At 35.8% G+C, this 14,044-nt stretch overlaps 1 protein-coding gene across 4 annotated transcripts in view; it reads right to left on the bottom strand.

Moving 5' to 3' along the window:
- Nucleotides 1-14,044, bottom strand: part of Mipol1 (mirror-image polydactyly 1) — a 335,084-nt gene that overhangs the window by 230,370 nt on the left and 90,670 nt on the right. For 2 of the 4 annotated variants that reach the window (NM_001399384.2, XM_008764677.3), the window contains exons 3-4: nt 13,891-14,014; nt 12,577-12,682 (exon numbers count right to left, since the gene is read on the bottom strand). In NM_001399384.2, coding sequence (NP_001386313.1) covers nt 12,577-12,682; nt 13,891-14,014 — 230 coding nt within the window. Of the gene's footprint in view, nt 1-12,544; nt 12,683-13,757; nt 13,787-13,890; nt 14,018-14,044 lie in introns of those variants that run through there. The other 2 variants (XM_039113186.2, XM_039113190.2) reach the window with 2 other exon arrangements.

Here is a 14,044-nt window from a genome sequence, read left to right as displayed (position 1 = left end):
ATTTTTCCTTTGATGAATAGGAAGTGTCCTTCCTTATCTTTTTTTTGATGACTTTTAATTGAAAATTGATTTTATTTGATATTAGAATGGCTACTCCAGCTTGCTTCTTCTGACCATTTGCTTGGAAAGTTGTTTTCCAGCCTTTCACTCTGAGGTAGTGTCTGTCTTTGTCTCTGAGGTGTGTTTCCTGTAGGCAGCAGAATGCAGGGTCCTCATTGCGTATCCAGTTTGTTAATCTATGTCTTTTTATTGGGGAGTTGAGGCCATTGATGTTGAGAGATATTAAGGAATAGTGATTATTGCTTCCTGTTATATTCATATTTGGATGTGAGGTTATGTTTGTGTGCTTTTCTTCTCTTTGTTTTGTTGCCAAGACGATTAGTTTCTTGCTTCTTCTAGGGTATAGCTTGCCTCCTTATGTTGGGCTTTACCCTTTATTATCCTTTGTAGTGCTGGATTTGTAGAAAGATATTGTGTAAATTTGGTTTTGTCATGGAATATCTTGTTTTCTCCATCTATGTTAATTGAGTTTTGCAGGATACAGTAACCTGGGCTGGCATTTATGTTCTCTTAGGGTCTGTATGACATCTGTCCAGGATCTTCTGGCCTTCATAGTTTCTGGCGAGAAGTCTGGTGTGATTCTGATAGGTCTGCCTTCATATGTTACTTGACCTTTTTCCCTTACTGCTTTTAATATTCTTTCTTTATTTTGTGCGTTTGGTTTTTGACTATTATGTGACGGGAGGTGTTTCTTTTCTGGTCCAATCTATTTGGAGTTCTGTAGGCTTCTTGTATGCCTATGGGTATCTCTTTTTTTAGGTTAGGGAAGTTTTCTTCTATGATTTTGTTGAAGATATTTACTGGTCCTTTGAGCTGGGAGTCTTCACTCTCTTCTATACCTATTATCCTTAGGTTTGATCTTCTCATTGAGTCCTGCATTTCCTGTATGTTTTGGACCATTAGCTTTTTCTGCTTTACATTATCTTTGACAGTTGAGTCAATGATTTCTATGGAATCTTCTGCTCCCGAGATTCTCTCTTCCATCTCTTGTATTCTGTTGGTGAAGCTTGTATCTACAGCTCCTTGTCTTTTCTTTTGATTTTCTATGTCCAGGGTTGTTTCCATGTGTTCTTTCTTGATTGCTTCTATTTCCATTTTTATTTCCTTCAACTGTTTGATTGTGTTTTCCTGGAATTCTTTCAGGGATTTTTGTGTCTCCTCTCTATGGGTTTCTACTTGTTTATTTCTGATTTCCTGGAATTCGTTCAGGGATTTTTGCGATTCCTCTCTATAGGCTTCTACTTGTTCTCTAAGGGAGTTCTCCACGTCTTTCTTGAAGTCCTCCAGCATCATGATCAAATATGATTTTGAAACTAGCTCTTGCTTTTCTGGTGTGTTTGGATATCCCATGTTTATTTTGGTGGGAGAACTGGGCTCCGATGATGCCATGTAGTCTTGGTTTCTGTTGCTTGGGTTCCTGCGCTTGCCTCTCGACATCAGATTATCTCTAGTGTTACTTTGTTCTGCTATTTCTGACAGTGGCTAGACTGTCCTATAAGCCTCTGTGTCAGGAGTGCTGTAGACCTATTTTCCTGTTTTCTTTCAGCCAGTTATGGGGACAGAGTGTTCTGCTTTCGGGCGTGTAGTTTTTCCTCTCTACAGGTCTTCAGCTGTTCCTGTGGGCCTGTGTCTTCAGTTCACCAGGCAGGTTTCTTGCAGGGGAAAAGTTGGTCCTACCTGTGGTTCCAAGGCTCAAGTTTGCTCGTGGGGTACTGCCTAAGTCCTCTCCACGGCGGCAGCAACCGGGAAGATCTGCGCCGCTCTTTCCGGGAGCCTCCGTGCACCAGGGTTCCAGATGGCGCTTGGTGTTTTCCTCTGGCGTCTGGACGTGCACAGAGTGCAGTCTCTTCTGGCCTCCCAGGCGCGCCCGCCTCTCTGAAGGTTCAGCTCTCCCTCCCATGGGATTTGTGTGCAGAGAACTGTTTATCCGGTCTGTTTCCTTCAGGTTCCGGCGGTGTCTCAGGCGCAGGGGTCCTGCCGCTCCTGGGCCCTCCTCTACAGGAACCCAGAGGCTTTATACAGTTGCCTCTTAGGCCAGGGATGTGGGCAGGGGTGGGCAGTGTTGGTGGTCTCCTCCGCTCTGCAGCCTCAGGAGTGCCCACCTGACCAGGCAGTGAGGGGACTGTTTAGATGGTTTATCTGATCCTGATTTAACTTTGGTACCTGGTACCTGGTACCTGGTCTAGACAAGCTATTTCTATTAAGCTCAAGATAGACTTGAACTCATGATCCTCTCTATAAGCCAAGAATACAACTAGCTCAAGTATTGCATGCTGCATTTCACTTTACATAAGATGGTACCTGATAAAAGAAATAAGAACATCTATTCATCTCCATGATTAAAGCTAAAAATGCCTATTTGGTCCTACATGATTAATGACAGTAGGTTTAATTTTATAAAATTAGTTAAAATGTAAATATCTATATATGTAATTAAAGATTGATATGAAGATATTTGAATGTTAGATTTAAAATGTTTTGAACACATGCATACATGTTGCATTCAAACTCTAACTATGAAACTAGAGAAATAGTTCCGAAGTAAAGAGCATTTTCTGTTCTTTCAGTGGACCAAGGTTTGGTTCCCAGCATCCACAACAGGTGTTCAGGATGACCTGTAACTCCAGGTTCAGAGATCTGGATCTGATGCCCACTTCTGGCCTCTGAGAGATGTACAGAAATTAATGGAGAAAAAAACAGTAATACAATAGACTTTTAAAAAATTAAATCTGCTAATATAATTGATAAGAAATGAATTCAAAATTAAGATATTACTGAATAGTGGTTTCATAATAGCTTTTAGGTTATAAGTGATTCTGGGAGTTTATAAATCACACAGTTCTTTCTAGAGTGCTATACTTTCAAAGAATCAATATGCAACTCTCAAATATTTTTAGTAAAGAAAACTTAATTGTAAACAGTGAGCTTTTCCAAGGTAGATGACTATTACAAAGTTCACTAGAAAATCAATATAGCATTTTAGTTGGAATTTGCTCATTAAACACCCACAGCTCTAATGCAAATTATGATGGAATGAATAAAGCAAATACGCATGCTTCTTTCTTTTTATTAAATGTAAAATCTACTGTTAATTGCATCTCGTATGTCATACAAACTTTTCTCCTTAACTATTAAATAGAAGCTTTAACAAAAGTCATTAGAGATTCTTTCTTTGACTTGAATAAATTTCAATATTTGTTCAGTAAAGGTTCACAGCAGTTAAATTACATTTACAAATATTATTAGCTACTATGTAAGCCAACGAAGTAAAATACTTATATTGTAGGTAAAACAAATCATTGGGTGTTTACAATAATATTTGGATATCTCCATTTTTAAACATGGTTATCAAATACCCTATAATTCTTACTCAAATGAGAAAGAATCAGAGAGGATCACCCCCACCCCACCACTACCAAATACTCAAATTTGTTTAGTAAGCTAATTGTTTTCTAATATGGGCAAGGGTAAATATGAAGAAGCTGAACCATACTAAGTATGAGTTTATTGAGTCAAGGCAGAGTACATATTTTCTTAGCGGAACCCAAGTCTATTGACAAACTCATATTCTACAGTTTTCAAACCATTTTAAATACACAGTAGGAAAAAGACAATGTATGACCACACACACACACACACACACACACACACACACACACACACATGACACACACCACACATCACACACACATGCACGTACGCACAGCTCAGTTGGTAGAGTGTATACCTACATTTAGTGCTAAATACTTTCAATCCTAGCACGTGGGAGGTAAATCAGAAGTTCAAGGTTATCCTCTACTGAGTTCAAGGCCAGCCTGGACTACATGAGACCCTGTCTACCTCCCTGCCCCTCATGTAGGTAGGTATATCTTATACAAGTATCAGTATTTGTCAAAGTCAAACTACATTTTTGCTTGTTCTTTAAAAATGCATCCTAGGGAGGTAAAAAGATTTTACTGTGGCCAACCTGTAACTTCAAGCTTTGTCTTTTATTCTTTCCCTTCATATTCCTAATTTTGCATATTTAATATGAAGGGATGGCCATTTCTTATTTTACTTGGATGGCACCAAGACCAAAATCAGTGTAAGTCTGACCAGGAGTCATGGTACACACCTACATTCCCAGTACTTGGGAGGCAGGATGCTATGTAAGCATGAAGAATTGAGTCCCCAGCACCCACTTAAAAACCAGTCAAGGAGGGCTGAAGAGATGGCTCAGGGGTTAAGAGCACCGACTACTCTTCAGAAGTCCTGAGTTCAATTCCCAGCAAGCACACAGTGGCTCACAACCATCTGTAATGGGATCCGATGCCCTCTTCTGGTGTGTCTGAAGACAGTGTACAGTGTATTTACATATATAAAATAAATAAATCTTTTTTTAAAAAAAAAACTGTCAAGGAAACTTTTTATGCAGCCCAGGGCCGAGGTAGGCAAGATGGAACACGGGATCACTGGCTAGGACAGCCAGTACAGCCAATGTGAGCTCTGAGTTCAGTAAGAGACTGTCTCAAATGTACAGTAGAACAGTGAGTAATGTCCCCCATGTCAGCCTCTTACCACACACACACAAAGCTACACAAGTAGTCTGGAGAAACTAAGATCTCTACAGTCTTAAACAAATTAGACACCAAATACTTTCTATGGATTCAGTTTGCAAATGGTTATATATTTATATATACATACATTCTATTTTACTGAAATGAATCAAGGAGACAAGTCAAAAAATTCTAGTTTAAACACTGGATCATGATTCTCTGAGAAACATAATTTGAAGAATAGATATTTCTCCAAAAAACATAACATCTGTTTGGTGGCTATTTAAGTATTGCAGGCTGAATTAAAGACAGAGAGGAAATCAGTAGAATTTCTCACAATAATGTCACTGAAGACAATGAGATCCTCAAATCAAAACATTCAGTAGAAAATAGCTTGTAAAAATTTGGTATTCATAAACAAATCTTTAATTCTAAACTCACAGGTCTGTGTATATCACATATGTACTTAAAGAAAAAAGAATGTGTATTTAGAGAGAAAAGGCACCATGACTACATTGTCAATACAAGTAAGCTATGCAAGATAGATAACCATTAAACTATGTTAAAATATAGTATGGTAGATAATAGGTACAGATAGATCAAAAGGCAGAAAGGAGAGATAGAAATGAAGAATGATGGATGATAGAAGATAGATTCATAGGTAGACAGACAGATAGACAGAGAGATGATAGAGTTATATGATGTGTAAAGGTATTAAAAAAAAAACTTTTGTGGAGTTGCTTTTCTATTTTCACCTTTATGTGAGTTTTGAAGAAAAATGCCAGGATTTTCTGTGGTACAGTGTTTATTTTTCCACATTAGCAAGTCAGGAGTCGTCATATGTGTGGATATATAGTCTATAGTTTAAGCATTTATATTGTCTCTGAATAGAAAAACTGGGACTGTTTTCATCCTCTTAACAAGCACAATGAAACTTCTTTGCTCTTCAGAAAAGAAAATTTACATTCTCTACTATAAAAAAGAACTATCTTTATATATAAAATATTTTAAATGGGGGAGCTCAGAAAAGAATGTGTATTTAAAGAGAAAAGACACTGTAAGCAATTGCATTGTCGACACAAGCAAGTTACTTAAGACATATTACCATTAAATTATATGCTAAAATACACTTAGATAACAGACAGACAGACAGACAGATGATAGACTTATAAACATGAGACTTAAAAACTAAGGAGTTCTTTTGGCTAAAATCCAATATTGTCTTTATTTCAGTTTAATTGGAAGAGGATCTCGAATTCATCTTCTCCATGAGATATCAGGAACCTGGATTTCTCTTTGTACCAAAGGTTAATAAGAAATGTGTCTGCAAAAGTCAAACAGCATTAAATACCAAAAACTGATTATTATTCTACAGGAGCGGTTCTGTCATTCATAATCTCTCCATGCTTCAACCTTCCACAGCTAATCTTTAATGGATGACATTCAAGAAAGAAAATAACTAACACATAAAGCAGAGGCTCTAGTGTGAGCTTTTAAGAAATAAAAAAAAAGGCTTTTGAGGAAATATCAATGTTTTAGACATTATAAAATACCACGAAAATACCATTACATAAAATTTTCACTACTGTACTACTAATAATAATACAAAGAAACTGTAAGTACAAGGCCATGCCACAGAGATTTTAGAATAGAGAAAAGATTCAAATAAACAGCATGTTTTTAAAAGTAAAAACCACATCACTAACATAAGAAACAAAATGAGTGGATGCAATCAGGGCACAGAATGTCTTCTGTCAAATTCAACTACATTAAGAGAACCTTTAAATGTTTAGCATTTAGGCACTGTTTTTAGTTGAAAAGAAATCATTTAAAAGTGTAAATATTTGATGTTTCAGCTATTTTTCTTTAAAATACACTTAATATCTGCAGGCCATCACTAATGTTTTAAAATAATGTTACACATGTGTGGAATTTAAATGAGTCAAAATAAATGGGTCCTAAATAGACACAACAAACACTCCTTAAATTAAACACATGGGGAGGAATGCTGTTTTCTCTAAAGTGGAATAAAACCATGTTAATGTACAGTTCTTTCTTGTCTTGTAGGGGTTAATTTCTCAACAGCAGGTGTTTATACAGCTCAGGCTTGCTCTGAACTCCAAGTTTATATAGATCCAGCTAGGTCTTAACTGGAATCCTCCCACACGCTAAGATTACAGGTGTATATGACCAAAGCACATTTCTAAAAGACATTAACAAACTTTCTCGTATGTCAAGTTTCTCGATAAAGAAGGTGGACAGGAGTGGTTGTGTGGGTAGCAGGGAGCTGCAAAGACAGGCTATGTCTTAGTTTCTGGTTGAATAGCCTGCCAGTCTATTGTCGGCAGCATTCAACATGAAATTTGTTTTTTAAAAAATAATAAAGATAACAAAATATCTTAATATATATTTAAGAATTAAAAAAAGCAAGCAAAAAATCTATACTTGTCTGCATTTTACAAGTAGGAGATATACAGTATCAAATCTTCAGAGATGTTCTAGCTTTCCACCACAGAACTATAAAATGGGGAAGGTTAGAATGTATAGCTCGACCTACAAAAAGTCATCAATTAATTTTAAAAATTGACTGTAATTAAATTGTAAAAATTAGTTTTCCTTATAAGATAATATTCTTAGTGCTGGGCAGCAACAATGTGAACTAAAAAGCTAGAAACAATGACTATACAATAATCAAGAGAAAAGGATACTAAATATTTTTTTAAAAAAGGAAAATTGGGGGAAAGAAAAAGTTATGGCAGTCAAATTAAATAAAAATACTATTTAAAATAAATACAAATAAATTCTGTAACACAAACTAGGTATAAACACAGAACAGTTATCTGTTATTCGGTTAAGCAAGAATTACATGACTGCAAATCTGTTGAGCGTTTTAATGGTGTCCAATTGATGAAGAGCTTCAGAAAACAATATGGTGACATTTATTGAGACCCTCTATGAGTTAGACACTTCATAAGAATTAGTTTGAAAATAAAAGCCACCTATAACAGATTTCAACCAGTCCTGAGTGAGACTGTAATCATACATGTGAGAAATGTTGGGAAAAGTATGGGCCCAGTCTGGACACTGAACCACACCTATACAGGTAACCCTGGGCTGTAACTGAAAGGTGGTAGCAAGAAGGAGGAACACTTCACCTTTCAAATTTTTCCTTTTATCGGTGATGTGCAGTCAGTACCTAGTTCATAGTGAAGCCTCAATTTCAATTCTTTGATTTCTAATGAACTTTACACTGTGCTTAAAGAGCATTTTAAGATCCAGAAAAATACCAGGGACAATGATAACAACGACACTTATTCCTGAAAAGGAGGAGCAAGTAAAGGGTAAAGCACTGAGAAGTCTTGTGGTGGCCAATACCACTGAGCTTCAAAAGCTCATGAGCATACAGAATGATAATACTGACATCATGTAAAAATCTAGAGAGAAACAAAGGAAGCTAAATAACAACCTACATGGTTGACGTGGTTACACAAACCAAGCATTTGCTATTTCACTTCTCTTATTTTGAATTTACAATGTAGTAAAATGCTATGAAATATATATCTGTCGATAGAATTTTTCTTAAACCCAATTTCTTTTCCAACATAATTTTCAGTGTACCACCCCTAAAATGTGATGCTTTAGTCCATCTTAGAAGGGGGAACAAACATAGCAGCCTTATTTATAATAGCCAGAAGCTGGAAAGAACCCAGATGCCCTTCAACAGAGGAATGGATACAGAAAATGTGGTACATCTACACAATGGAATATTACTCAGCTATCAAAAACAATGACTTTATGAAATTCATAGGCAAATGGTCTGAACTGGAAAATATCATCCTGAGTGAGGTTACCCAATCACAGAAAAACACACATGGTATGTGCTCATTGATAAGTGGCTATTAGCCCAAATGCTTGAATTACCCTAGATGCCTAGAACAAATGAAACTCAAGACGGATGATCAAAATGTGAACGCTTCACTCCTTCTTTAAAAGGGGAACAAGAATACCCTTGGCAGGGAATAGAGAGGCAAAGATTAAAACAGACACAGAAGGAACACCCATTCAGAGCCTGCCCCACATGTGGCCCATACATATGCAGCTACCCAATTAGACAAGATGAATGAAGCAAAAAGTGCAGGCCGACAGGAGCCGGATGTAGATCTCTCCTGAGAGACACGGCCAGAATACAGCAAATACAGAGGTGAATGCCAGCAGCAAACCACTGAACTGAGAATAGGACCCCCGTTGAAGGAATCAGAGAAAGAACTGGAAAGCTTGAAGGGGCTCGAGACCCCATATGTATAACAATGCCAAGCAACCAGAGCTTCCAGGGACTAAGCCACTACCTAAAGACTATACATGGACTGACCCTGGACTCTGACCTCATAGATAGCAATGAATATCCTAGTAAGAGCACCAGTGGAAGGGGAAGCCCTGGGTCCTGCTAAGACTGAACCCCCAGTGAACTAGACTATGGGGGGAGGGCGGCAATGGGGGGAGGGTTGGGAGGGGAACACCCATAAGGAAGGGGAGGGGGGAGGGGGATGTTGGCCCGTAAACCGGGAAAGGGAATAACACTCGAAATGTAAATAAGAAATACTCAAGTTAATAAAAAAAAAAAATTACTGTACCTGAAAAAAAAAAAAGAAGGGGGAACAAAAATATTCATGGGAGGAGATATGGAGACAAAGTTTGGAGCAGAGACTGCTCCACTTAGGGATTCGGCACATATATATACAGCCATCAAAACCAAATAATATCTATGAATCCAAGAAGTGCATGCTGACAGGAGTCTTATATAGCTGTCTACTGAGAGGCTCAGAGAGATTGTGACAAATACAGAAGCGAATGCTCACAGACAACCACTGAACTATGAATGGGGTCCCCATTGGAGGAGTTAAAGAAAGGATTGAAGGAGCTGAAGGGGTTTGCAACTCCCTAAGAACAACAATACCAACCAACCAGAACTCCCAGGGAATAAATCACATCCAAAGACTACACATGGACAAACCCATGGCTCCAGCTGCATATATAGCAGAGGATGGCCTTGTTGAGCACCAATGGGAGGAGAAGCCCTTAGTCCTGCCAAGGCTGGACCCCCAGTGTAGGAAAATGTCAGGCGGGGAGGCGGGAAGGGGTGGGTGCTTCGGTGGGGAAACACCCTCACAGAAGAACGGGGAAGAGGTATGAGATAGGTTTATGGATGGGAAATTGGGAAAGAGGATAACATTTGAAATATAAATAAATAAATTTAAAACTCCAATTAAAACAAAAACAAAAACAAAACAGAGGCACTCACTAAACCAGAAGCTTATGACTCACAGGACCAGTAGGCCAGCAAGTTGCAGGGGTTTCCTAGCCTTGGCTCCCCAGCCCTCGTGTTGAAGTCACATGACTCCACATCTGATATTTACAAGGGTCCTGGGGATCCCACTCAGCTTCATTGAAAGACCAACAGAGTGTATCTTTCATTTAACATATGTGTATAAATATTGATTCTTTTAACAAAATCATGTTATAAATGGTATTTTTTACTACTTCTTTCACTTAATTTAGAGATCGGAAAGATTGCATACATCAAATATTGCTGAGAAAATTCTTAGTTATTGAATCACATCTCACAGTATGAATATATCATAACTTTTTAAACAATTTCCTCATTAGATTTTTATTCTTATAATCAGAACTAACACAATAAAAACATTCTTATTTATTTTTATATTTAATCTACTCCAATAAATGTCTACTAGAAGAGGAAATTTGTCACATATTAACAAATTTTAAACCTACAAATATTTTGATGGGGATTGCATTGAATCTGTAGATCACTTTTGGTAAAATGGCCATTTTTACTATATTAATCCTGCCAATCCATGAGCCGGGAAAGGGAATAACACTCGAAATGTATATAAGAAATACTCAAGTTAATAAAAAAAAAACAAAAAACCTACAAATATTTTTGCATCATATTTACTGTTTCAAACATTTACTTTGGTGTTCATCCATTATTTACTTTATGTGGAATCTATTTTGCAAACATTAATATTTTGTTTATAAACATTAAAAGAGATACACATATATTCATCTTATACATCACCAAATTCATATGTTTAATAAGATATGTGAAGTACAGTAATAAACATTTACACTTACGTGGACTCTTGGTTCTTCTGTTACTAGAGATGAAGCATCATTGGCAGGTAAACAGAGGCCCACAGCTTCTCTTTCTATTAATGTGTTGATATAACCACTTTTATTTTCTAGTGTTTTGCTTTGGAATACACTTCATAATACTAGATAGAGTATGAGTTTATCAAATTTTATATCCATTTAGAAATAATAAAAATTTCAAGAATGCACCAGGGACAAAAGTTTTTAGAGTTTCAAATCAGTGAAATATTCTCCCTGTTTCCTTTTTATCTCTTTACTCCTCTGCTATGTGTCAGAGAAACTATATGACCCTGTTATTTTCATCAGTTACGTGAAAGTAAGACATTTAAAACTTCTCACATGTAAAACAACATTCTGTTCTGAATGAAAAATATATGACTAGTAAGAACAATTAAATTCCTTCCATTTTTGCATGTGTTATTCAACTTGTTCCATCATGAATTCTTAAATATGTAATAATAAATAAATACTTAAACTACATGGTGAACTGTATTATTCAAAAGTTAAATCGTAAATAGTATTGCTCAATGAGTCTCTAAAAGAAATAGACTACTTAGTTATATTAAACTATTACTGTCATGATAGCCCCAAATATATTCAATATATACAAAATATTTAAAAACCAAATCTATTTATTACAGGACTGGCTTTGCAATTATATATGTATATACATATATATGTGATCTTTTTAAAGTCAGGAAACTTCCCAATTGTTTAAAACTTCTACTTGTTATTATTCACCTTTAATATATTATCAATTTTCTATAAAATGTATTCTTAGGTTCCCTATCACAAAGAAATAAAAAGTTTATCATTATTTATCACTAATAGAAAAGTTTCCATCCAGTATCCAATTAGATTATTTATTTGTGGTCATCTTAATTACATTATCACAATGGTATTTACTTATAATTACTGTCCACATAATTTAAAGATAAACTGCATTAATTACCTCCTTGATCTAAAATCCCCCAATTCTTTTATATATGTAACCAAGTAAAGTATATAAAATAATATGACCTGAATTTGGTCACTGAATGATTTCATGAAATATAGTTCATTACATAATCTCTAAAATAGTCCTATATACTTATGTATCACTTTACAAATTCTTATTTCTCTTAACAGAAAAAAAGTACAGGGAAAGAAAAAGGTTACAATGGACTACATAGATGGAAATTCCAGAGTTCAGAATCCAGTGATCGACCATGGCCCTAACATACAAATATGTTTTAAAATTTTCTCCTTGCAAAGACCTGTGTCTGAGTAAGGAAATTTCCAAAATGTAAAGCAGTTATACACAAGACTGCTGCAACCCTTCTCTTTAATGTCAGGGAAACATTACCTTTGCCATAATCTGCATCTTCAGATATTAACTTAGTAACTGCATGAAACAGTTAATCAAATATAGGTTTCCACTGGTGATGAATATAGGACTACCTTAACACAAAGGAGAAGTACTTCCTCTCTGAGAACTAAAACAGTAAGTGGTATTTGAACTGCTGGTTGAAAGGCAGAGACACTGGTAATCATGATTTCCCCTTGTTTGTTCAGGCCCTTCCAACAAAACAAACAACCTTTTTGTGATTGGATTGACATGGTGTTAACAATGCATTTAATGCCCAAATCAGTGTGAATACAGGTAAAGCCCTCACTAATACCAGTACCAGGATGTTAAAGCCACCTATTTTCTAAGCAGCCAAAAGGGAAAAAAGCTTCTCCTCCTTTGGCAAACAAGGCAATGAGCTGGTATCCACCAGTACACATCACACAATCACCTTCGAGCTTAATGCGAACACTCATCCACTACCTGCAGTCCTTTCCGCAATGGCAGCCTCTGCTGCTTTTTCGTGGAGGTCCAACTGAAGCTTTAATTTTCTCTTTTCTTTATCTTCTTTAGCCAATTTTTCTTGAAGCTAAAACACATTAGAAAAAATGTTCTTATCTAATAAATGCCTTCTATATATAATTAATTGTAAAGTAGAATTGTATTGTTCTTAAATACTTAAATAGATTCTAACTGCTTCAGTACACTGATTCCAGAGGGCAAAATTAAGGCTGCAATACACTCTCTAAGTAATCACAACCTGAAATCATAGGAAATGGAAAATAAGAGTCCACATGTATATGTATATGTGATACAGACATAAAACAGGAACAACAGTATTGCTAAAAGTACTTCCTACAGAAGACATTTCATTCATTCCTTCGTTTTAAAGCAAAGGATTTGAAGGACTCTACTGATCCTAAAATAATGCGCAGTAGGATTATGCTTCTCATAGTAATTTCAATATTTTGAAACAAAATCAATTAAGATAATAATCTTAACATCTAATATAAATCTGAAGGTGACTACTATGTCATCACATTCCATTTGAATGTGAGCACTGTCACCTGATTCAAATACGGCATGTAATAATTGCTAAATCAAAACATAGAAAATATCTCATGTCGAATAGAATATTTTTTTGTTTTTTCCATTCTTCTCTGCATTGTTGTCATTCATCTTATTTTCCTTCAGAAACAACATTCAGGCTTCAGTTTGATTAGGTCAAACAATAAAATTAGTAAAATCAGAAAACTGTATAGAAATTTAAAAAGAACACATACAGAGTGAATATTATTTAATAAAGTTATTTACAGACCAGAGGAATTTGAGGAAGAGCCAGAGGAAACAAAACATTACACGTGCATTCAGCTGCATACATGTAATCCTATAATAGGATACAAGGCATAAAATACCATTTGCAATTTTGATGCCTGGTTACTTATATTACTGACATGAAAGCACACATAGATACTAAAATTAAGAAAAACTAACAGAATAGCATGAATTGGCTGAGAATGTAGCCCTCATTCCATACCAGTGGGGCCAAGTGAAATATGGACAGTGTTAATAACATACATTGCCAGCAAAGCTTTATGGAAAACGGTGGTATTATAGAAACCCAAATAGCTTACTTTCACAGCCTACCACTTAGCTGATCATACCTGGATGACAAAGCAAAGTAAAGCCACCACTGAAACACAAAATAAAAATGAGTAATACTGAACAACAGAGAAAACTAGAACTGTCAACAGTTAAGACATCATTTATAGCAATTAGACTTCTACATTTCTATACCTTTTTATTGTTTGCTCTGAGAATTTCCAATTCTTTTTGAAGATATGCTACTGATGTCTCTTTATTTAAGTCAGAGATAACTTGATGATAAATCACAGATTCATAATTCTTTCCACATTCCACACTGTAAATAAAAAGAGCTTTTAAATAATTA

This window comes from Rattus norvegicus, chromosome 6 (genome assembly GCF_036323735.1).
Source record: "Rattus norvegicus strain BN/NHsdMcwi chromosome 6, GRCr8, whole genome shotgun sequence".
NCBI classification, from domain to species: domain Eukaryota; kingdom Metazoa; phylum Chordata; class Mammalia; order Rodentia; family Muridae; genus Rattus; species Rattus norvegicus.
This window is presented reverse-complemented; position numbering and strand designations above follow the sequence as displayed.